At 37.2% G+C, this 23,487-nt stretch overlaps 2 protein-coding genes across 3 annotated transcripts in view; both read left to right on the top strand.

Annotated features, from left to right (window-relative positions):
* The window catches only part of INTU (inturned planar cell polarity protein), a 90,420-nt gene extending 84,618 nt beyond the window's left edge, over window positions 1-5,802 (top strand). For both annotated transcript variants that reach the window (XM_086704262.1, XM_025921778.2), the window contains exon 16: window positions 2,496-5,802. In XM_086704262.1, the coding sequence (XP_086560388.1) occupies window positions 2,496-2,607 (112 nt within the window). In that variant the 3' untranslated portion in view covers window positions 2,608-5,802. The remainder of the gene's footprint in view (window positions 1-2,495) is intronic.
* Window positions 5,803-8,767: 2,965 nt separating this feature from the next.
* SLC25A31 (solute carrier family 25 member 31) overlaps window positions 8,768-23,487 on the top strand; it is a 28,837-nt gene continuing 14,117 nt past the window's right edge. Inside the window, exons 1-2 of the mRNA XM_025921772.2 lie at window positions 8,768-9,178; window positions 18,874-19,001. Coding sequence (XP_025777557.1) covers window positions 8,935-9,178; window positions 18,874-19,001 — 372 coding nt within the window. The 5' untranslated portion in view covers window positions 8,768-8,934. The remainder of the gene's footprint in view (window positions 9,179-18,873; window positions 19,002-23,487) is intronic.

Genomic DNA, 23,487 nt, shown 5'->3' with positions numbered 1-23,487 from the left:
AAAGGAAACAATCAACAAAACTAAAAGGCAAATGACAGAATAGAAGATATTTGCTAATGACATACCAGATAAAGGTTATTATTCAAAATCTATAAAGAATTTACCAAACTCAACACTGGAAAAACAAATAATCCAGTGAAGAATTGGGCAGAAGACATGACTAGACACTTTTACAAAGAAGACATCCAGATGGCCAACAGACACATGAAAAAATGCTCAACATCACTCATCATCATGGAAATACAAATCAAAACCACACTGAGATACCACCTTACACCGGTCAGAATGGCTAAAATTAACAACTCAGGAAACAACAGATGTTGACAAGGATGTGGAGAATCAGGAACCCTCTTGTACTGCTGGTGCAAATGCAATCTGGTACAGCCATTCTAGAAACAGTGTAGAGTTTCCTCAAAAAATTAAAAACAGAATTACCCTACAACCCAGCAATAGCACCACTAGGAATTTATCCACAGGATACAGAGTGCTGATTCACAGGGGCACATGCATCCCAATGTTTATAGCAGCACTATCAACAATAGCCAAATTATGGAAAAAGCCCAAATGTTCATCAACTGATGAATGGATAAAGAAGATGTGGTATATATATACAATGGAATACTACTCAGCAATGAGAAAGAATGAAATTTTGCCATTTGCAACAATGTGGATGGAACTGGAGAGTATTATGCTAAGTGAAATAAGTCAGAGAAACATATCATGTGTTTTCACTCATATGTGGAATTTGAGAAACTTAACAGAAGACCATGGGGAAGGAAGGGGAAAAAAATAGTTACAAACAGAGAGGGAGGGAGGCAAACCACAAGAGACTCATAAATGCAGAGAACAAACTGAGGGTTGACAGGGGCGGGGGAGAGGGGAAAATGGGTGATGGTCATTGAGGAGGGCACTTGTTGGGATGAGCACTGGGTGTTGTATGTAAGCAATGAATCATGTGAATTTACTCCCGAAGCCAAGAGTACACAGTAACATACTGTATACACTGTATGTTAGCTAACTTAAACATAAATTATATTTAAATTAATAAATAATAAATAAAAAACGAAATTTAACCTAAAAAAAATTGGTGGAAGAAGTAATCCTGTGTATTGGTCCATAAGATTTAGAATCACCTGAGTCACTTATTAAAATCAGAGATGCCTGTGGCCCACCCCAGACCCACTAACAGAATCTAGGATAGCGGGACTCTATATTTTTAGTAAACTCCTTGTGATTGTGATGTGTAATCAATCAAAGTTGGGAGGAGCATCAGCATAAGCTCAACTCTGTGTAGTCTGATTAGAGATGTGCTACTGTAAGATTACACCAGGAGCAGGAAAGGGAGTAGTGTAGACACAGAGAACAGAGATAAGAACAGTTAGGCATACATGCACATGTGCAGTGGAGCCTTAACTACATTCACAACAATTGGAATAGAAAGAATCAAAATGTATTGAATTATGATGATGCAGATATGTAGATACTAGATAAATTTGGAGCACCTGGGTGGCTTACTCAGTTAAGCGTCCAACTTGGGATCAGGTCAAGATTTCACAGTTCGTGAGTTCAAGCCCCACATAAGGCTCTGTGCTGACAGCTCAGAGCCTGGAGCCTGCTTCAGATTTTGTGTCTCTCTCTCTGCCCCTCCTTCGCTTGCACTCTGTCTCTCTCAAAAATAAATAAAAATTAAAAAAAAAAGAATAGAGAAATTTAAGGAAGTCAGGCAAACTATCTCTGATTTAAATAGTTTGATTTGTATATACTAATGTCCACTAAATGTATCAAAACAAATTTTTTTTTAATTTTTTTTAATGTTCATTTATTTTTGAGAGAGAGAGACAGCAACAGAGTGTGAGAGGGCTAGGGGCAGAGAGAGATAGAGACACAGAATCAGAAGGAGGTTCCAGGCCCCGAGCTGTCAGCACAGAGCCTGACGCAAGGCTCAAATTTACAGGCCATGAGATCATGACCTTAGCTGAAGTCGGGCACTTAACCAACTGAGTCACCTAGGTGCCCCATAAATATATCAAAAATTTAACTCTCTAAAAAAATCAAAGTTTCAATGGTATTTCCAATTGAATACTATCTCCAAAAACAAATCATATATTTAAAATGTTTTAATAATAATTAACATTTAGAAAGTAAATGGCAGTGTTCAGTAACTATTGTACTTAATGATGTTAACATCAATTGGCTTTGTTGTAATAATAATGACTACATTTAATATTTTAAAACTGAGGGATATGGTAATTACATATTGATGAAATAGGCTTTTTACACTCTGGAAAAATAGAAATAATTGACCTAAGACATATATTATTTATTTAAAAATTAATCTAGCTATATTTCCCCCTACTATAGATTTAGACTAGTGGTTTTTAATTCACTAGTAATTCTTTCAAAAACAAAAATAAGATATATTAAAAGATTGGAGGTTTTTCCCTTTGATTTTTGTTTTTTGATTTCTGAAATGAGTGTGTTCTTTTCCTCTATAGGAGACTCTTTCTTCGTCCCAAACTTCAAGAACTTTACGTCTGTTTTCATGATTCAGTCACAGAAATTGCCATAGAAATGGCTTTTAAATTGTTCTTTGGATTAACCTTGTAGCTGTGTTTTCTTAATGCATAACAACTATGCATGGAACATTGAACAGTGTTAGGATTGCTGAAAACATACACAAGAAGATAAGGTTTAGCTTCTTTTAACTGTTCAGTTTTGAACATAATAATGTTAAATATTGAGATGATATGCTCTTGGGTTTGATGCACTAAATCTTACGTAGTATTGTCAGACTTTTGAAAAGATACTTGATCAAAATAAGAAGGGATTTTTAACTTATTTCCATTTTTGTATGTAATGTTAATTTATTGACTAGTTTGAAATAATGTGAAGTTTTATATAAAATTAATAGAGGAAATATTTATCTTGAGGAACTATTTATCTTGGAAAAATACACAGTTCATAAGTAAATTCACTTGTGTATTTTTCTTAAGACTAATGAGGATATCTGGTGAAAGAATCACAAAACTGGAGGATGTGACCAGGTCCTGTAACTAATTAGTGCTGTGACCATGAACAAGTTTTTGTACCTCTCTGAGCTCAGAATCTTCATGTATAAATGAGATGACTGCATTGAGACTTCTAAAGTCCCTCTTAAGTAACATGTGCAATTTTTTTTCTTCTTGCCTACTCATCAGTATCTAAATTTGTAATGTCCAAGTACTGACTCCTTATTAGATCAAATACTTTTCTTTAGTTTAAGTGCTTTAATAGATACCTCACTGTGGGGTAGAAGAACTAAGGAATGAAAATTAAACTTTTTTCTCTATTTATTTGATTCTCTTTACTCTTTCAGATCAGCTCTGTTTTGTCCAGAATATAGTTTTTAAACTATTTAGTGTCCATAAACTTTTATTATTTTTCTTTTTGTTGAAATATATTCAGGTATGCACACACATTTTATATAGTTCATGAATTTCAAGACAGCTGTATGTAAATCTTTTTACGAACCTAATCATGTTAAAAAACACTGAAAAACTTGGATTAAAGTAATCCTATGGTGACTTGTTAAGTACTAATTTTTGCCTTACAAATATGTCTCATTATGTGTTCGGTTTTCCCAGAGGGAGGTACCTTAATGAGCAAAAGTTTACTTGACCTTTAGTAGAGAAACAAAACTAATGAGATAAGAATTTTCTTTGACTGTGACAATTTGGTAGATTGAGAAGGAAGGAAAAACATAATAACTGCATTTTTTATTACTATTTACCTAATGGATCCTCCTGAAGTCTCAGATGCCCTTAAGACTACAATACTGGGTTTTTTCTTCTTCAGGACTTAAGATTTGGAAGGAAAATTATGCCAACACATGTAAAATCAGTTTCTATTTCCTTCCCCTCAGACGCCTGGAACATGAGCCCTCCAGGTTAGAATTAACTGTAAAACATAGTGGGTGCACCATTTGAAATATTTGGTCTTTTTTTTTAATTTTTTTTTTTTAACGTTTATTTATTTTTGAGACAGAGAGAGACAGAGCATGAACGGGGGAGGGTCAGAGAGGGAGACACAGAATCTGAAACAGGCTCCAGGTCTGAGCTGTCAGCACAGAGCCTGACGCGGGGCTTGAACTCACGGACCGCAAGATCATGACCTGAGCCGAAGTCAGCCGTTCAACCGACTGAGCCACCCAGGCGCCCCTGAAATATTTGGTCTTAAAAGAAACACTGTTACCTTTCTGTAATCAGTTTGAGAAATTTTCACCCAGGTATTTAAAGTGCAAATGACTATATTTGTCCTATTAGTGACTTGTGGGCCTTAAATTTAACATTGAAATCAAGGCAAGAAACTTTGGTTCTTGAAATGTACAAAATGGCTTAAAATATCCTCCCCTTAAGATCACAGTATTGGTCAGAATGGTAGACTCTTTACCACTGCATTAGTTTAAGGAACTTTGTTTATAAGTATTTATTAAATGTCTTAAATTTCTTAATATGTCCCCCAAACACCATGTGCTATTTTCAATACTGAGATGTATTAATAAATGCAGCTATTAATCCCCTCAGCTTTTCAAACAGACTGAACTAAAATATCTCAGGTTTTATTATAAGGGACTTTTTTTTAATTTCATTTAATGAAATTTTGGTCTTTTGAACTGCTTTAATGGTGTCAAAGAATCTTGAGACCACCACTCAATAACTAAAATAAAAAGACAAAGTAGTCTACTTACCTTAATAAGAGGAAAATCCTTTGCTACATTGTAGATGTATAGCATAATGTTCATGTTGCAGAGACATTGCATTTTTAGGAAATAAAACCAAACATTGTGGTTGTCATCTCTAAATGGATATTGAAGTAAGCATTGTAACTAAATCTAGCTGCCCATTTTCCAGATTTATTGAGATGCACATCTGAAAGATCAATCTGACTATTGGCCAATGACTGCCTATCTGCCACTTTATTTAAAAAAAAGGGACAAAGTAAAAGTGCAGATACCCCAGAGGTATGTTTTAGCAGATACAGAAACATTCTTAAGTTGGATTTTATTATTAGCATCCTGCAAATGTTCCCTTTTACTAGACTATGAATGCAAAAGACTATAGAACTATCAATTTTGGGAAATACCAGGTACTATTTTATCATCACCATATATCTTGTAGCCCCCCCAAAATTATGTTTTAGATTCTACACCTTCCACCCTTCACCCTCCTCCCCTTTCTTCATTTGTTTTCTTTCTGTCGGGTGAGAGAAGTGTACTTAGCAAAGGAGAGTTTCTTATTTATGCCAAGAAACTGTTGATGATGATGCATACTGGCAAGATAGTAAATTTGCAGTGCCTGCTTTTTTATATTTCTGACACAAATGGGAGAAGTTGTGAAACCAATTTAGTAGGTTTGTCTGCTTTGAAAATTCTTGGAAATAATATTGTGAATAACTACTTGTTATCTGTGTAAGTTCCCCCTAAATAGTGCCTGCACAGTGCACACGCTGTAAAAGTGTTAGCTACTACTACTACCACCATCATCTATTATTATTATCCATTGGTTGAAAACCCAGGAGCCAGCTAAATCATACCTGCTGCTGTACAAAGTGTTGGGAAAAATCTGAGAAAAAAATTCAGCACTGAACACTTTGAGAACAAGGATGTATACTTTGGATATTCTAAAATACATTATTAAATGTTATTAAAACTTTAATCTATACACTAAACTGTGTGAAAATGATTTAATTTTCTAGAGTTGTATTTCTCTATATAATGAAGCTATTTTTATATTGATAGTCTTAAATAAAGATGGTTTGGAGGTATGTTTGCAGTTGTGTTGTCCTTTCATGCATTCAGCCAACAAATATTTATTGACTTTCTACTCTGTGCCACGCACTGTTCTGGATGCCAGGGGTAAAGCGGTGAACAAAACAGCTAAAAACGGACGTTCACGGACCTGATGTTCCAGTGGAAGAGGAAGGCCACAAATAAGTAAAATATGTTGATAAAAGCTAAGAGGGAAAAAAAAGTGAAGGAAGAAATTGGATAGGAAGTGTGAGAAATAGGGTAGCCAGAAAAAGGGTTACTGAGGTGACCCTAGACCTGAACTAAGAGGAAACTAACCATGCTGATTTCTAAGGAAAGCAGAGTGAACAGCTCAAAGGCCCTGAGATGCTGTACTTTTATATCAACATGTAAATCACCAGAACTTTTTTTGATCCCAAAATCAGTAAATAAAATGCAATGCAGCTGGTGAAACATTTTAAGCTCAGACTTTAGAAAAGAGCTGATCCACAGCTCTTAAGATAAAAAGCTACATTTCTAAGTATTTTCACTTTTGCTATCTTCTGTCAATGAATATATGTCAGAAATAAGCTTGAGGATATGATAAATCAGTGTGCTATAAACATTGTCAACTATAGGGTCAAAAATGGGGTTTCAGGGGAAAGGGAGTCAAGAAAGGAAGGAAGAGAAAATTTGCCTGGGGAACAACAGAACACTTGCTTTTCTGTCTGAGATATATATATGTTCCTTGGGACAGGAGATCTTCCTTTGACCTCTCTTGGCACCTTAAGAACACAATCTTGCCTGGAATGTGATTCAAGCATTCCCTGTGCCCCCTTAAATTTCTCCCTGTGTGCTTGTTAATACTTTAATATCCTATAAAGGAGACCGAAACCTCTTTTATTATTCATATTTTTGCAGATAAAACATCAATCACGTCTTGAATTTGCATGGATTTCACAAAGGGTTTTGAAATCCGTGCAATGAGAAGACTTTAAATCTTTTAAGCCTAGGAACAATTAATGCAATTGCTTCAGAAAGCTTAATCTGGTAGCAGCATGTAAAATGGAGAGATTTGGCCGTAAAACCAGTTAAGGGTCGAATAAGCTGCCATGGAAAGGAAGGTAGCACCAAAATGGTACCAGCAGGACTTGCCACCTGCTTTTGTATGAGGTAATCAAAATATAAACAAAATTCCTGCTCTGGAACCCTGGCCTACATATGGTTTTGTACTAGTGACAAGTAGTATTAAAAGTGTTATAACACACATAAGATAAAAAACTAGAACCTCAAGTTCAAACAACTAACTCCTACAGAGTAAGAGATGATAAAATAGGATCTCTTTATTAGAAACCATCAAATAAGCTATAAAGAAAGAAATCAGGAGTATATTAGATGCTACTACAGAAAGATTTCCAGGATGTACAAAGTGAAAAAAAGCAAGGTGAAAGAAAATACAGCAAGACCTCATGTCCAGGATAGATGTATGTCTACTGCATATACTTGCCCAGAGTCAGACCTGAACCTGGTAACACTCCAGATGAATTCTCAAAACTGTGGTATGCATATAGATGTCACCAAGACCTCCTCGGAGACACCATGAGATAAAAACTTTACTTAAAAAAATTTTTTTTTCATCATTTATTTATTTTTGGAGACAGAGAATGAGCGAGGGAGGGGCAGAGAAAGCGAGGGAGACACAGAATCAGAAACCGACTCCAAGCTCTGAGCTGTCAGCACAGAGCCGGACACCGGGCTCAAACTCATGAACCACGAGTTCATGACCTAAACCAAAGTCCGAGGCTGAATGGACTGAGCCCCAGGCGCCCCTAAGAACTTTTCTTAATAATACTAAGACGTTACTTCTCTGTTTCACTCTGATTCTCTCAGTGCATAGTGGAGTTTTCCAACAGCCCCACGATGTGTGGTATTGCAGTAGACTGGGTACAAAAGCAGCCATGTAAATCCAGCTGTCGTTTATTACGGCAGGAATTGAAGAGATTTTCAAAAATAAAAAACAAGGCTATTCTCATTTGTTTTGAAAAATAGTTACTTTTTATTTAAAAATGTTATTTTTAGGGGCGCCTGGGTGGCGCAGTCGGTTAAGCGTCCGACTTCAGCCAGGTCACCATCTCGCGGTCCGGGAGTTCGAGCCCCGCGTCAGGCTCTGGGCTGATGGCTCAGAGCCTGGAGCCTGTTTCCGATTCTGTGTCTCCCTCTCTCTCTGCCCCTCCCCCGTTCATGCTCTGTCTCTCTCTGTCCCAAAAATAAATAAACGTTAAAAAAAAAATAAAAATAAAAATGTTATTTTTATATGGGCTATTTTAAGTGAATTAATATTTTTTAATTTTCAGTTTCAGTTTCTGAAACGGTATCAATTATAAGAAAAACAAAAGCTTCCTAGTGGTCTTAGTTTTTTTAAAGTGAAAAGCGATCCTAAATTAAGTTTGTGAGGTACTGTTCTAGAATAGGTCCTTGGTTCTCAGCCTCCCCAAGCCCAAGCATTAGTTAAAACAGCGTAGCCCTGTCTTCTTTCGGCTGTCTGGATTGAGAAACACTGCTCCAGATGAAATTACCAATTTAAATAAAATCCAAAAGAAAGAGGAACACATCGAATTAAGCTATTGGGGTGCAATCAGCAAAGCCAGACTGAAAATGTGACTAGATAAACAAGCCCTGCTAAATTCAAGGAGCAGAAATAAAGCAACTTTTAAGAGAAAATGAAAGGGTAACTCTGGGAACCAAAATTTAAAACTTGATTAACCCCACACGTTGGCTTACTCTACTATGTTCTAGTTTTGCCTACTAAATATCTTTATACTGGACTAGTTCCGCACTCTCCCTTCCTGCACCTCCGCCGTTCAGTACCCATCGCCTGCTAACACTGCGGGCAGCAAGGAAAACCCAGACCCGGGTTTGTCAAAGGCAGCGCTCAGCGCTGAGGAGACACGTGTTGGGAGTCACGTGGCTGGTGCCAGAAGGCGGGAGGCGGTTGGAGGCGCCTGCGCAGCTCCGCGAACTCCCCCAGGCCCTGGCGCGCCGATCTCGCGGCAACCTGAGCGTCGCTTTCCCGCCAGGACGAAGCTGAAGCGGTTTTAGGCTTCCCTTCGTAGATTCTCTCAGGCTTTTTTCCTTGTGCAGCTGCCCATTTTTACCGCCGTCCTCCCACCATGCAGCGTGAACCTCCGAAGGGGAGGCAGGGGAAGAAGTCGGAAAAGCGGCTCTTTGACCCCATGTCCTTCGGGAAGGACCTACTGGCCGGCGGGGTCGCAGCGGCTGTGTCCAAGACAGCCGTGGCACCCATCGAGCGGGTGAAGCTGCTGCTGCAGGTGCAGGCGTCGTCCCGACAGATCAGCGCCGAGTCTCAGTACAAAGGCATGGTGGATTGCCTGGTGCGGATTCCCCGCGAGCAGGGTGCGTACCAGAGGCCACCGTGCCAACCTTTCCCGGTCTGGGTCAGCTTGTCAGAAAAGGGAGAGGGGCGGGAGTGGGTAACTGCACCACAGATGTGCCTGTCCGTGATGCGTTTGTTTCTATACCGTTGACAGTTCAGTTTCTTAGCTAACCTAGGAGGCTCCCCTTTCCAGAGCCAGGAAGGCCTGTAACGTGACCAGTCCTGGGTAGGAGAGGCCACCACATTCTCTTTTTTCGCTTAAGTTTCTCCTTCACATCGGGATTTACACCTTGCTGTACTTGTGCCTGGGTCAGAAGGAAAATGGTTGACCTCCCAGGATTGAGGGAGATGCCATTAGGCCTGTTAACAGGCGCTTTAAGTTGCTTAAATATTTGTTGAAATAATATTCTTAGAAGTACTCCAAATATGGTAGTGTAGGAGCCTCCCAATACTCTGCTACCTACTGAGTGAAAAGAGGTTCTGTTCATTCTTCAGAACTACTGAAGACCAGGGCTGAAACTAAAGAGGCATTCACCCGTGCACAAATTGGAGGAGGGTACCCCAAAACTCAGTAAAGACAAATGATATTTTAGTGCAGTATTTTAAAAAATCAAAGTTAATTTGAAAAATCCAAAGTGAGCAAAATATCAAAATTTTAAATAAAGACGAGAATAACATTACCAGTTTTTCTTTTTGTATCAGCCCTGCCTTAATTAAAATTACGATTTTTTTTTTCATTGTAAAGGTTTTTTTCCAGTGATACCGAAATGATTTCAAGGGATAAATAAAGCGTTTTGTTAACCATCAAATACCTTTCTGTTGCAGAATTGCTCTTAAGTTAGCTAAGTAGATAAGAGGATAAATTTATCAAAAATCTTCTATAAATCACCCATGTAGTTGTATTGAGTTGAAAACTCAACAAGAACTTTAAAAAGGCAATAGGCCTGTTTATTGTGTAGCCTGAACAAGGAGTGGCTTCAACTCCAGGGCCTGCCCTTTCTTCTACTCCTAAATCTATGCCAGGTTACTCTCCAATGAGAAAACCATTCTCTCCCCAGAGATGTAGTTACAACTCCTCTAGGCCTGTTGGGTGTGGTATTTAGGGTGGAGTGGAACTGTTTTTTGTTTCTGTTTTTTTGTTTTTTGGGTTTTTTTGGTGTGTAACTCTTAAGGCATCATCTAAGCTGTAAATTTAGGATACTCACCTGGAGAGCTGAGCTCAGATCTTTCATAGTGCTTCACATTTCTCCACTCCCATTTGTAAGCTTCCCGTTTCCCCCAAGGTTTTTACAGGAAAGGTAGGAACCTATCTCCACTTGGTTTATATTCTAAGACTTCTTCACAGAAGTAGGGGACTCTTTATTATTAGCTAATCTGCTTTAAATATTTAGTCAGGTAAAGTTAAATATTCTAGTCAGGTTGTGCTGATCAGTGCTAATTTATTTTATATTTTAACTGTTTTAAAGAATATTTAAACCTAAACATATTCAATATGGCTCTTATAAATTGAGATCATTCTAAATAGTATTCTAGTGCTTGCTTTCTTTACCCTCCAATGAGATGATCATAAGCAGAACTTTAAGATGTTTTATGTTCTTATAAACAAGGCCTTGTTATGAATACACACTCCATGGTATATCCTATGCTAAGAGACTAGTAATTCACAACAGGGTAATATTGCCATCTAGGGGCATTTTTACAAACTTGGAGGGAATTCTTTGTTTAGCACAAAGATAGAAGGGTATAATACATAATTGCAATGATATAAAAGGCAAAATCCAGGGATGCTAAACATTCTGCTGCTGTACATGGCCAGTCCTGTGCAACAAACACTTATTCTGCAACCTAAATGGCTCATTTCTCCCACTAGACATTCATGTAGTAGTAAAACCTGTTTATGATTTTCTAAGCTTAGAACCTCTCATTTACTCATAAACACAAACTGTCTGGGACATAGTTTCCATATATACTGATTCAGTAATTCAACTACCTTGTGAGTAGAAAGACTATTGTATTTTGTTTTGTTAAGAATTGTACTGAGAGGGGGTGCCTGGGTGACTCAGTCCATTGTCAACTTCAGCTCAGGTCATGAACTCATAGTTTGTGAGTTTGAGCCCTGCATTGGGCTCTGTGCTGACAGGTCAGAGCCTTGAGCCTGCTTTGGATTCTGTGTCTCCCTCTGTCTCTCCCTGCTTGCACTTGATCTCTCTCTCTCTCTCTATGTCTCTCAAAAACAAACAATAAAAAAATTTTTTAAAGAATTGTACTGAAAGGTGTTCACCATTGTAAAAACTTAGTTACCAATTCTTGTGATATTTGATCACCACTTAAGCATCATCTTCATTTGTAACTACTGAATTCATGATCATTATATATACATATACACAAATATATTTATTAAGCCCTTTTAAAAGAAATGTTAATGGTATCTAAAGTATAACATTCATTATTAAGTGGAAGCAAGCATCTGACAATTTTGTGGTGTGTTCATGCCTCACCAATTTACTAATTAAAATACCTATTTTAGGGGCACCTGGGTGGCTTAGTCGTTTAAGTGTCCGACACTTGATTTTGGTCCAGGTCATGATCGCATGGTTGTGGGATGGAGCCCCACGTCAGGAACTAAATGAGTGTGGAGCTTGCTTGGGCTTCTCTCCCTCCCTCTCTGCTCCTCCCCCACTCGTGTGTAAGCATTCATGGTGACATGAGCTTTCACAATGGTGAACAGCTCTCAGTACAATTCTTTCTTTCAAAATAAGTAAACATTTAAAAAATAAAATATAATCCCTATTTTATTTAAAATGCGTTTATTTTCTCTTCCTGTGTGGTAGAGAGGGTATTATATGGATTTTTAAAAAATTGTTGAAGAAGTCACAGTCTTTGACTTCTATTTCTAGATCCTAAAGGAAGTAATGTTAAATATTTATTCTGTATAGAGGACTTGAGCCTGGTAGGGTTGAGAATCACTAGGGTAGATCATTCTGGAATTTTACTGGGCAATGAAGTTCTGAAATTGTTATTTTCTGGAATTTACCTCCTGTCCCTTTTTTGAAAGTCAAGGCACATCCTCATCTCAAATGCTCTGAGGTTTCTCTTGTGTTTCATGTTTCCTCTAATTTTACTGATAATTTTTCCTTTCTTTAGGCAACATGAAATGAACTTGAGAGACATGAACCCATAAGGCACAAGTAGATGGTCTCTCACTATCTTCTTACTTATCTCTGCTTTCTTTCTACACCAAGGATAGATCTCTTCATTTTAAATCTCTGGACTTAGCTTTCAATATCTCTTTGGGTATCTTTCATACACCCTATAAGCTTTCCTTGGCTTGTAAATCTTCTGGATTTATCTTGACTGATGCTGTTCTTAAAGATTTACTCTATGCTTTAGTTGTTTGTGGGACCTTCAAACTTTGTATGCATACTCTTATTTAGTACTGTTTAAACCTTTATTACATGAAAAATTCATGTTATAGAAAATTAGAAAATATAAAGAATCAAAAAGTAAAACAACTCACCACTGAAATCCCCACAGGTAACATTTTGGTGTCTGTGCTATAATTTTTCACTGGGCACAATAGGCATATATGTAAGAATATTTTAAAGTAATTGTTTTTTAAAAAATTGTTTTATTTCATATATGGTAAACAAATATTTTAAAGATCTGATCTAGGCAGCTCATTTTTAAGCATCTACCAGATCTCTCTTTCCTCTTTTAGGAGTTTCTGGCTATGAGGTTTTTTATATCTTGAAGACAGTGGTTTGGGATATGGAAAGAAAATACTAGACATCATTTTAAATAAAATGGGAAAGTAAACATAAACATTACTAATATTTGGTATATGAATTGGCACTGGTATCTATGCTTGGGCCAAATGTCAGTTAGAAATCCTAAGACACTAAGGCATTCTGAAAAAAAGAAAATGAATTGCATACTAAAGAGGGGCTGACAGGCACCCTTTCTCAATTATTATGTAATAAACATAGTTTATGTTTGCTCAGTTGGATTTATAGAGACAAGAAGACTGTTTGAATATTTGAAAGTATCAAGAAGACTATTTGAAATATATATTCATGTACACTATTCTTTAACATTTTTAAAAATATTTTATTTTATTTTATTCTTAAGAATGAACCTCACCTCAAGGGTGCTTTGAGATAATAGCAAATAATGGTGTGAAAACATCATGATTAGCAAGATATCTAAATATATTGTTTAATTGTTCAAATGAATGCTAAGTTATTCTCTAATATCTCCTATCTAGAAGTTTTCTCCAACTGCCCTATGTAAATAGCCCTTCCTCAATCTCCATGTCCACATATTATTTTTGTTCTTAAAGCCACTTGACATATTTATCTGTTCATAGTCTGTCTCCCTGGTCTCTCTCCCTTAAAATATAAGCTCCATAAACCCAAGAAATTTGGTCCTTAGTGCTATCCCTAGCAGGTCCACTATGTACTAGGTACCAAATAAAAGGTTTTTAAATGAAGAATCTTTACATCCTTTAATTTCTATTTTGGGTATTTTTACAAATGTGCATAGCAGAGTAGTATAGTAGAAAATATATATAATCTTTTTAATGTGTACATATTTGAGAGTCAGCCTTACATAGTTTTTACTGATAAGCATATTGTCAAAACATGTAGTAGCACACCAGTCTAGAATATATATACCCAAACATGTTTAGCATTATCATGGCTTGGCTAATAAGTTGACCAGTAACTTTTTCTCATTTTCCCATCAGGTCTATATTTTAATTCTTTTGTTTGTTTCAAGTATTTACTTAAATTCCAGTTTACTAACATGCAGTGTAATATTAGTTTCAGGTGTAGAATTACATACACTACCCAGTGTTCATTACAGCAAGGGCCCTCCTTAATACCCAACTCCCATTTAACCCATCCCCCCACCATGTCTAGCTTTTTCTCGATAGTTGAATCTGTTTTATGGTTTGCCTCTCCTTCTCTTTTCCCCCAAGTTCATTTGTTTGTTCCATTTTAATTCTTTTATTTAAATGTGTTTTTTTAATGTTTATTTATTTTTGAGAGAGATTGACAGAGTGTGAGCAGAAGAGGGGCAGAGAGAGAGGGAGACACAGAATCTGAAACAGGCTCCAGGCTCTGAGCGATCAGCACAGAGCCTGATGCAGGGCTTGAACTCACAAACTGTGAGATCATGACCTGAACCGAAGTCAGGTGCCCCTGTTCCATTTTAATTCTTAATTATTTTCTCAGAATTAAGTTCATGATGGTTTTTTCTCAGCCTTAAATTTTTTTTTAAACATTTATTTATTTTGAGACAGAGAGAGACAGAGCATGAACGGGGGAGGGTCAGAGAGAGAGGGAGACACAGAATCTGAAACAGGCTCCAGGCTCTGAGCTGTCAGCACAGAGTGTCGCACGGGGCTCGAACTCACAGACCGCGAAATCATGACCTGAGCTGAAGTCAGCCGCTTAACTGACTGAGCCACCCAGGTGCCCCTCTCAGCCTTAAATTTTGAAGAAATTATTTTTTTCTTAGCAATTAAGTCAAAAACTTAGATATTTTGTTATTAGCAAAGAAAGATACCACAATCACTATGTTTTTCCCTACCAATTTTGTGATTATATCTTAGGAAATTGCCCTTTTATTCTGTATGACTAGAGAGTATCAAAATACTCCTACATTTGCATCATCCTTTTCTCTTGTTTTTTTCTGACCAAAAATACTGGTTTTTATCTAGAATGGATTATCTGACCAAAAAATACTATTTTTATCCAGAATGGATTTTTATAGAGAGGCAGTAGAAATTTAATAGATCTAGGTTTGGAGTTGGATTCTGGAATCAAGTCCCAGCCTTTTCCTCACCTTGTGACCTTCAGCAGTTTTTATTTAACCTATCTCAGCCTCAATCACCCCAGTTATATACTGGGTATAATAATAGTACCTACCTGATATGATAGTTGTGAGAGTTAAACAAAATCATGCCTGTAAAATATTCAACCATGTGTCTGTTGCAATTAGTGCTCAATAAGTTTTAACTCTTTAATCAGTATGTATACTTCCCTAAATTTACAAGCATGTATTCCTGGTATTCATTTATAAATGAGTGTCTTTGATACAAACTTGCATTATACATAGAGTAGGTTTTTGTAATCTTTCTGAGGAAACTTACGTAGGTACCTAGTGTACTATAGATGAATAAAACCCTGAAACCTAGCCCCCAGAAATAACATTCCTATAGAAAATGCATTCAAAATTTCACTTCGAGGTTTCTCTCCCTTTGCACTCTTAGCAGGGACACTGAAGTTCCTAAAAGCATGGTACAGCAGTGAAATGCAAAGAAAGGAATAAGAATAAAGTTTTTAAGGGTGATCTATGGAAAAAGATTAAAACAGGAGTTCTTAACCTGACACTGTAGCTTCAAGGAATCCATGAGTTCTGTGAAATAATGCAAAAGTATTTTATGTATGTGAGATTATATTTTTTTTCAGATATAACCCGTTAAGAGCTGCCAGTTTTCCTGGTATACTTCTAGGGATTTATTTGTTTCTAGATTTTCATTGAGACATTGGCCTGTGTTTTGATGAATTTTCTAGGTTTTTTTCATGCAAATGCAATTTTGCTAAAAAGGATGTATTCCTTTTTTTAAAAATTTAAATCCAAATTAGTTAACATATAGTGTAATAATTTCAGGAATGGAATTTAGTGATTCATCACTTACATATAACACCCAGTGCTCATCCCAACAAGTGTCCTCCTTAATGACCCTCACCCCTTTAGCCCTTCCCCCCCACCCAGCACCCTGCCAGCAACCCTCAGTTTGTTCTCTATCATTAAGAGACTCTATGGTTTGTCTCCCTCTCTGTTTTTGTATTATTTTTGCTTCCCTTTCCTTATGTTCATCTGTTTTGTATCTTAAATTCCACATGAGTGAAATCATGATATTTGTCTTTCTCTGACCTATTTTGCTTAGCATAATACATTCTAGTTCCATCCACATTATTGCAAATGGCAAGATTTCATTCTTTTTTCAATGTTTATTTATTTTTGGGACAGAGAGAGACAGAGCATGAACGGGGGAGGGGCAGCGAGAGAGGGAGACACAGAATCGGAAACAGGCTCCAGGCTCTGAGCCATCAGCCCAGAGCCTGACGCGGGGCTCGAACTCCCAGACCGCGAGATCGTGACCTGGCTGAAGTCGGACGCTTAACCGACTGCGCCACCCAGGCGCCCCTAGATTTCATTCTTTTTGATTGCCAAATAATATTCCATTGTATCTCTATACCACATCTTCTTTATCCATTCATCAGTTGGTGGACATTTGGGCTCTGTCCATACTTTGACAATTGTTGATAGTGCTGCTGTAAACATTGGGGTGCATGTGCCCCTTCGAATCAGCACTCCTGTATCTTTTGGATAAATACCTAGTAGTGCAGTTCCTGGGTCGTAGGGTAGTTCTGTTTTTAATTTTTTTAGGAACCTCCATACTGTCCAGAGTGGCTATACCAGTTTGCATTCCTACCAGCAGTACAAAAGGGTTCCTAAAAAGAATATATTCTTCAGCCAACTGTAACAAACCTTTTTAATCATAAATCCAGTGCTATGTTATGCTCTCATGTTAATTTCCAGATGTCTTTCCAAAATCTTCCATTTATATACAATTCATTAGCCAAAGTTACAATCCTTTATACTGCTCTTAAATATGACACTGTTTTGTGAGGTATTAATTCAGACTATAATCATAATTATAGAATTATGACTAATAACTTATAATCTAAAACCCATAATATTTTAGTACCATTCAGCTGGGTCAACCATTTCCTAAAATTTTTTTTTAATGTTTATTTATTTTTGACAGAGAGACAGAGCATGAGTGGGGGAGAGGCAGAGAGAGAGGGAGACACAGAATCTGAAGCAGGCTCCAGGCTCTGAGCTGTCAGCCCAGAGCCCGACACGGGGCTCAAACCCACACACTGTGAGATCATGACCTGAGCCGAAGTCGGACGCTCAACCGACTGAGCCACTCAGGTGCCCATGGGTCAACCATTTTCAAAATGACTATTAATATTTAAGGACCATGTATAAAATGGAAATTCTAATATCTTTGGGTATATGACACTTTTTCTAAACTCAGTTTTTTTTTTTAAACAAATAATTTTTTTTTCAATTTAAATCCCGGAGAGAGAAGGAGAGAGAGAGAGAATCCCAACCAGGTTCCGCACTATCAGCACAGAGCCCAGTGCAGTGCTCTACCTCACGAACTGTGAGATCATGACCTGAGCCGAAATCAAGAGACACTTAACCGACTGAGTCACTAGGCGCCCCCTTAGTTTTTAAACTTTTAAAGCTTCACTTTGTGCATGTATAAAATGGGTACTGTAGGAGAGTCTATATCATAAGCATAATGTGGTGATTAAATGAAATATACAGCCTTTGTCCTGTGCCAGCACATACTAAGTACTTAGGAAGCACTCAGTACCATTACATGTTAAATGTCCTAGTAGAGACTGAATCAATTGTGAATACTCAGATTATTTCTTAGCTATTAAATGTGTTTCTTAATTATCTTTGTGTAATTGCTTTATATGCAGTTTGGGACTCACCAAGATTCTTTTTTTTCCCCCCACAAAGCAGACTTTCTTATTTAGCAAATAAATATAACTTTCAGTTTCTGAACATCAGCCCAGTCAACAGAGATTATTTTCATTTGAATCTTTATCTTTAGAAGACTGATTCTGGGTATTCTCCAAGTTTGGACTAGAGGTATCCTATTCAAAGTAACAGGATCAAACCATTGGACAATTTGTAATCTAGTAGACACAACTATGGCTACTTAAGAGATAGCCTATTGTATTCTAGATCAGTTCTGGATTTTAAAGGTAGTTGCGAATTATAGGGGTAACACAATGACTGAATTTTAAGGATTGGTCAATCCATAGAGATTTGAAGTGGGAAGATTATTGGCCTGGAAAGTTTCCTCTAACCTCTCCATCAGGCCTCTGGAGACTGCCTTGAATTGTAAATTGATCCCTTTTCTGGCTAGGTTCCAGAACATAAAGGTGAGGATACTTTAGACTCTTAACAGCTTTCTCATTCTCATATGTATGTATACAAACCAATTCTGTTCTAATAATAGGAATTGTATGTCATGATTTGGAAATGAGGCTAAGGGTTACTAGCTTCTCTGACAAATACTGGTGAGCTCTGTTTTTCTACTAGGAGAAAGCCCTGTATTCAACTGATAATACTTTCCATAGGTTTTGGGGTATTTAAGGCTTTTTATTGGAAATTAACAAAATTGGAATGGGGCACATTGAGTTAACACTGCCTGTTTTCTTCAGTGGATTCACACATAAACTTAATTTTTTCTCATGAGAAAGAGTATAAATTTTTTTTTTAATTTTTTTTTTCAACATTTATTTATTTTTGGGACAGAGAGAGACAGAGCATGAACGGGGGAGGGACAGAGAGAGAGGGAGACACAGAATCGGAAACAGGCTCCAGGCTCTGAGCCATCAGCCCAGAGCCTGATGCGGGGCTCGAACTCACGGACCGCGAGATCGTGACCTGGCTGAAGTCGGACGCTTAACCGACTGCGCCACCCAGGCGCCCCAAGAGTATAAATTTTAGATAGTTCAAATAACTAAGTTTGTTAAAACTATGGGAATTTTTAAATAATACAAGTTTATATTTAGTATGTTTTTTGTTTGTTTTTGTTTTTGTTTTTTGGTAGGTTTCTTCAGTTATTGGCGTGGCAATTTGGCAAATGTTATCCGGTATTTTCCAACACAAGCTCTAAACTTTGCTTTTAAGGACAAATACAAACAACTTTTCATGTCTGGAGTTAATAAAGAAAAACAGGTAAGTACATTTTTTTAGGTTTATTTATTTATTTTTGAGAGAAAGCGTGTACACAAGAGTGTGAACAGGGAAGGGTAGAGGGAGAGAATCCCAAGCGGGCTTTGCACTGGAGCCTGATGCTGGGCTTAATGTCACAAACCTTGAGATCATGACCTGAGCCAAAATCAAGAGTAAGATGCTTAGCCAGCTGAGCTACCCAGGCGCCCAGTAAGTACATTTTAATATCTATCATTTTCTAAGAAATAGTTGCATTTGTCTTAACCTGTGATATTTTACTTGGGGAGGAGGTGCTAAAGTGGTAGAAGAAATAGTAATTAAGACATAGTAACTTTTAACATATCAATATGTATTATGTTATAGAAACTATATTTGAGAAACATAGAATTACATTTTTTACAAGTTTCTCTAAATCTCTTAACACGATTTTAATAACTAAAGGATCTTTTGTCCCAAGATAATATTTGTCTGAATAAGTGTTAATTTTAATATAACTTACATGGTATAATCACTGTTCTACTGCATTAGGAAAGTTCAGCAAAAAAAAGTAGTCAACAGGGGTTCCTGGGTGGCTCAGTTAGTTGAGCATCCAACTCTTGATTTTTGGGTCAGGTCGTGATCCCAGGGTCCTGGGATCAAACCCCACATCAGGCTCTGCACTGAGCATGGAGCCTGCCTAAGTTTCTCTCTCTTTCTCCCTCTGCCCCTCTCCCCAGCTTGCATGCATGTGTGCCCTCTCCCTTTATCTCTCTCCCTCTAATAAAAGGGGTGCCTGGGTGGCTCAGTCAGTTAAGCATATGACTTTAGCTCAGATCATGATCTCTCAGTTTATGAGTTCAAGCCCCGTGTCAGGCTCTGTGCTGATAGCTTGGATCCTGGAGCCTGCTTCAGATTCTGTGTCTCCCTCTCTCTCTCTGCCCTTCCCCCATTCACAATCCATCTCTCTCTCTCTATCTCTCTCAAACAATGAATAAACATTAAAAAAAATTTTAAAGCAGTGGACAGGTATGTATTCCTACATATCTGAGGTATTTAATTTCTTAAAGAAGTACATTGTTTCTTTTTTCTTTTTTATGACTAAGTCTCTAGTTGAGATTAAAATGCATAGGAAGAAAATCAAACAAAAACAGGAAGCAATAAATTGAAGGTAGAAAATTCTTTTTTTTTTTCTTTTAGTTTTTGGTTTTTGGGGTTTTTTTGAGAGAGCACATGAAATCTTGAGCTGGGGAGGGGTAGAGTAAGAAGGAGAGAGAGAATTTTAAGCAGGCTCCATGCCTAGCACAGAACCCGGTGCAGTGCTTGCTCTCACAACCATGAGATCATGACCTGAGATGAAATCAAGTGTCAGACGCTTACCGACTAAGCAACTTAGGCACCCTCCCCCTTTGTTTTTTGAATTGAAAAAGTGCTTTTTCTTTTCAAGGTAATCACTCCCTTGGTTATAAAATTTCAGTTTTAAAATTGCCTATTCATATGAGCTATATGTCATTTGTTTTGGTTTCTATTTGTTTTGTTGCCTCTGTATACACTAAACCACCTACATTATTCTTAAGGTCTCCCTTTTAAATACCTTACAAAGTCTTCCCCTTGCCCTTACACAGTCTATCTTTGCCTTCATCCTTTCTCTTTTTCCCCCAACCAGCCAAAGCCAACCAACCAATCTAGCTGTCCTAGCAGATTCTTTTTATTTTTATCTATCTATCTATCTATCTATCTATCTATCTATCTATCTATCTATCTATCTATCTATATTTAGAGAGTAGGAGAAAGGGGCAGGGGGGAGAAGGAGAATCTTAAATTTTTTTTAATGTTTACTTATTTTTGAGAGAAAGAGAGACAGAGACAGAGCACAAGTTTGAGACTCGGAGTCTCAGAATCTGAAACAGGCTCCAGGCTCTGAGCTGTCAGCACAGAGCCTGACGTGGGGCTTAAATCCACAAATGGTGATATCATGACTTGAGCTGAAGTTAGATGCTTAATCTACTGAGCCACCTAGGCGCCCTCTAGTGGGTTCTTTATAAAAGCAACTGTTTGTGGAATATTTGTTGCTGTCTTCTTTAATTTCCTTGTATATCCTTTATTCCCCTTTTTTCACAGTCTATATTTCATTAAGAAATGTTTACAGAGTACTTTGCACCATCTAATATGTAGTGGGAAATATAAAGGTAATGAAGAAAATTCTTTAGACTTAGAATGTCTGGATTTGGATCCTGGCACTGTGTTATTTAGCTTTGTGGGTTTTTGAAAGTCACGTCTCTGATCCTTATTTTCCTCATCTAAAAATTGGACATAATAATACCTCCCTCATAGTTGGTGAAGTTTAGATGACATTCCTTATAAAGTGCTTATTATCATAGTACTGTGCTTGATGATAGGCACTCAGAAAAATATCCCTGTCTTTCTTAGCTGCTAGCTATAATAATTAGAACTTTTCTTGACTCAGAACCTGTATCAGAGGTCCCCAAGATCACCTTCACTTTTAGTGATTAACTAGGACTCAGAGAACACAGAAAAGCTATTATGCTCATGAGTTGGTTGTTTTTTTTTTTTTTTATTTTTTTTTTTTACAGCAAAAAGGATATAGTTAAAATCAACAAAGGGAAAAGGCAGATAGAGTTTGGGAGAAACCAGATGCAAGCTTTTAGTGGTCTTCTCCTAGTAGAGTCACATGGACAGCACTTAATTCTCCCAGTAGCAATGTGTGACAATACACATGGTGTGTTATCAAATAGGATTGCTCACTTGAGCATTGGAGTCCAGGATTTTTTGGAGAGATCAGTTGCATAGGCAAGGAATGTGAGTGTCCTTAACTACTCAGACTCTAGCCACTACTCCCTAACCCAAGAGATCAAATTCATATAAGTTAGCCCAATGTTCCGAGCATACAAAACCGGTGTTCACCATAAATTCACATATTAGCATAAACTGTCTGGTGTGGCCCAAAACCTAAGGCTTTCTTTCATACAAAGAAACTAATCAGAATTTTCTAAGGGCTTAGATGTTATCTTGAAGAAACTGGTCAAGGATGGGTCCTGAAGATCTCAGTATATAAATGGTTTGGACATTGCAGGCCTGCTGAGTTAAGTCTTTACTGAACACTTCCCACCCCACCTCCCCCAAAAGATAATTTCTGTAAGACTAAGCCAAATGGAGAATTTAACTCCTGAGTTAACCAGATTATTTGTTACTAACATCTATTCCTAGCAGTATAAATAACATCTCATTACAAGTTTTAAAGTTAACTTTGATCTTTGCTAAGTATTTATAATAAATTTCAAATTATTAGAAATTGAGGTAAGAACATCTTTAGTATTTCTATAAAGACATCCTATCTTATTTATAATGTAAAGGTATTCAGTCACACGTAAGAATGTAATATGTATTATTTACTAAATTTGGATATTAATAACCCTTTTACTTCTGACTTTGGACATCAAAATTTTATTTCATCTTTGCCCACCCCTCTAAAGTGAAGAAGAATAATTAAAATAGAAAAATCAGTATTTTTGGTTTTTTTACCTGGTTTTAAAAGAAGTAGGGAAGATAGAAAAAACAAATATAGTATATGAGTTTAAAAGTGATTTTTGTGGGACGCCTGGGTGGCTCACTTGGTTGAGTGTCTTGACTTCGGCTCATGGCTTGTGGGCTTGATCCCCTTGTCGGGCTCTGCGCTGACAGCTCAGAGCCTGGAGCCTGCTTCAGATTCTGTATCTCCTCCTCTCTCTCTGCCTCTCCCCCACTCGTTCTCTCTCTCTCTCTCTCTCTCTCTCTCTCTCTGTCTCTCTTTCTGTCTCTCTCTTTCTCTCTCTCTCTCTCTTTCAAAAATAAATAAACATTAAAGTGATCGATCTACCACAATGAGATAGCACTACACACCTATCAGAATGGCTAAAATAGTGACAACCCCAGATGTTGGTGAAGATGTAGAGAAGCTAGATCATTCCTATATTGCTGGTGGGAATGTAAATGATAACTGCCACTCTAGAAAAGAGAACAATAGTTTCTTACAAACTGAACATGTGCTTATCATACGTCCCAGCAGTTATACCCTTGGGCATTATCCCAGAAAATAAAAACTTACATTCACACAAAAACTAGCGTGCACATGTTCACAGAAGCTTATTTCATAATAGATCAAAATCTAGAATTAACCCAGATGTCCTTCAACAGGTGAATAGTTAAAACTATGGTACATCACACCATGGAATACTTCTCAGCAATAAAGAGAAACAAACTGTTGATAAAACATATATTGTATTATCCCACTTAGGTATCTAGAATAGGCAAATTAAATTCGTAGACAAGAAATAGAATTAAGGGGCCAGGAGGAAAGAAAATGGGGAGTTTTATCTAATGGGTACAGAGTTTCTATTTTGGGATGATGAAGTTCTGGAAGTAGAGAGTAGAAATATTTTTATGATATTGTGAATGTACTTAGTGTCACTGAATTATACTCTTAAAAATAGTTAAAATGGTAAATTTTGTGTTA

Source organism: Puma concolor, chromosome B1 (genome assembly GCF_028749965.1).
Source record: "Puma concolor isolate L17-30 chromosome B1, mPumCon1.1.hap2, whole genome shotgun sequence".
Classification (NCBI taxonomy): Eukaryota; Metazoa; Chordata; class Mammalia; order Carnivora; family Felidae; genus Puma; species Puma concolor.
Note: the sequence above shows the minus strand (reverse complement) of the source record. Positions and strands in the feature narration are given on the sequence as shown.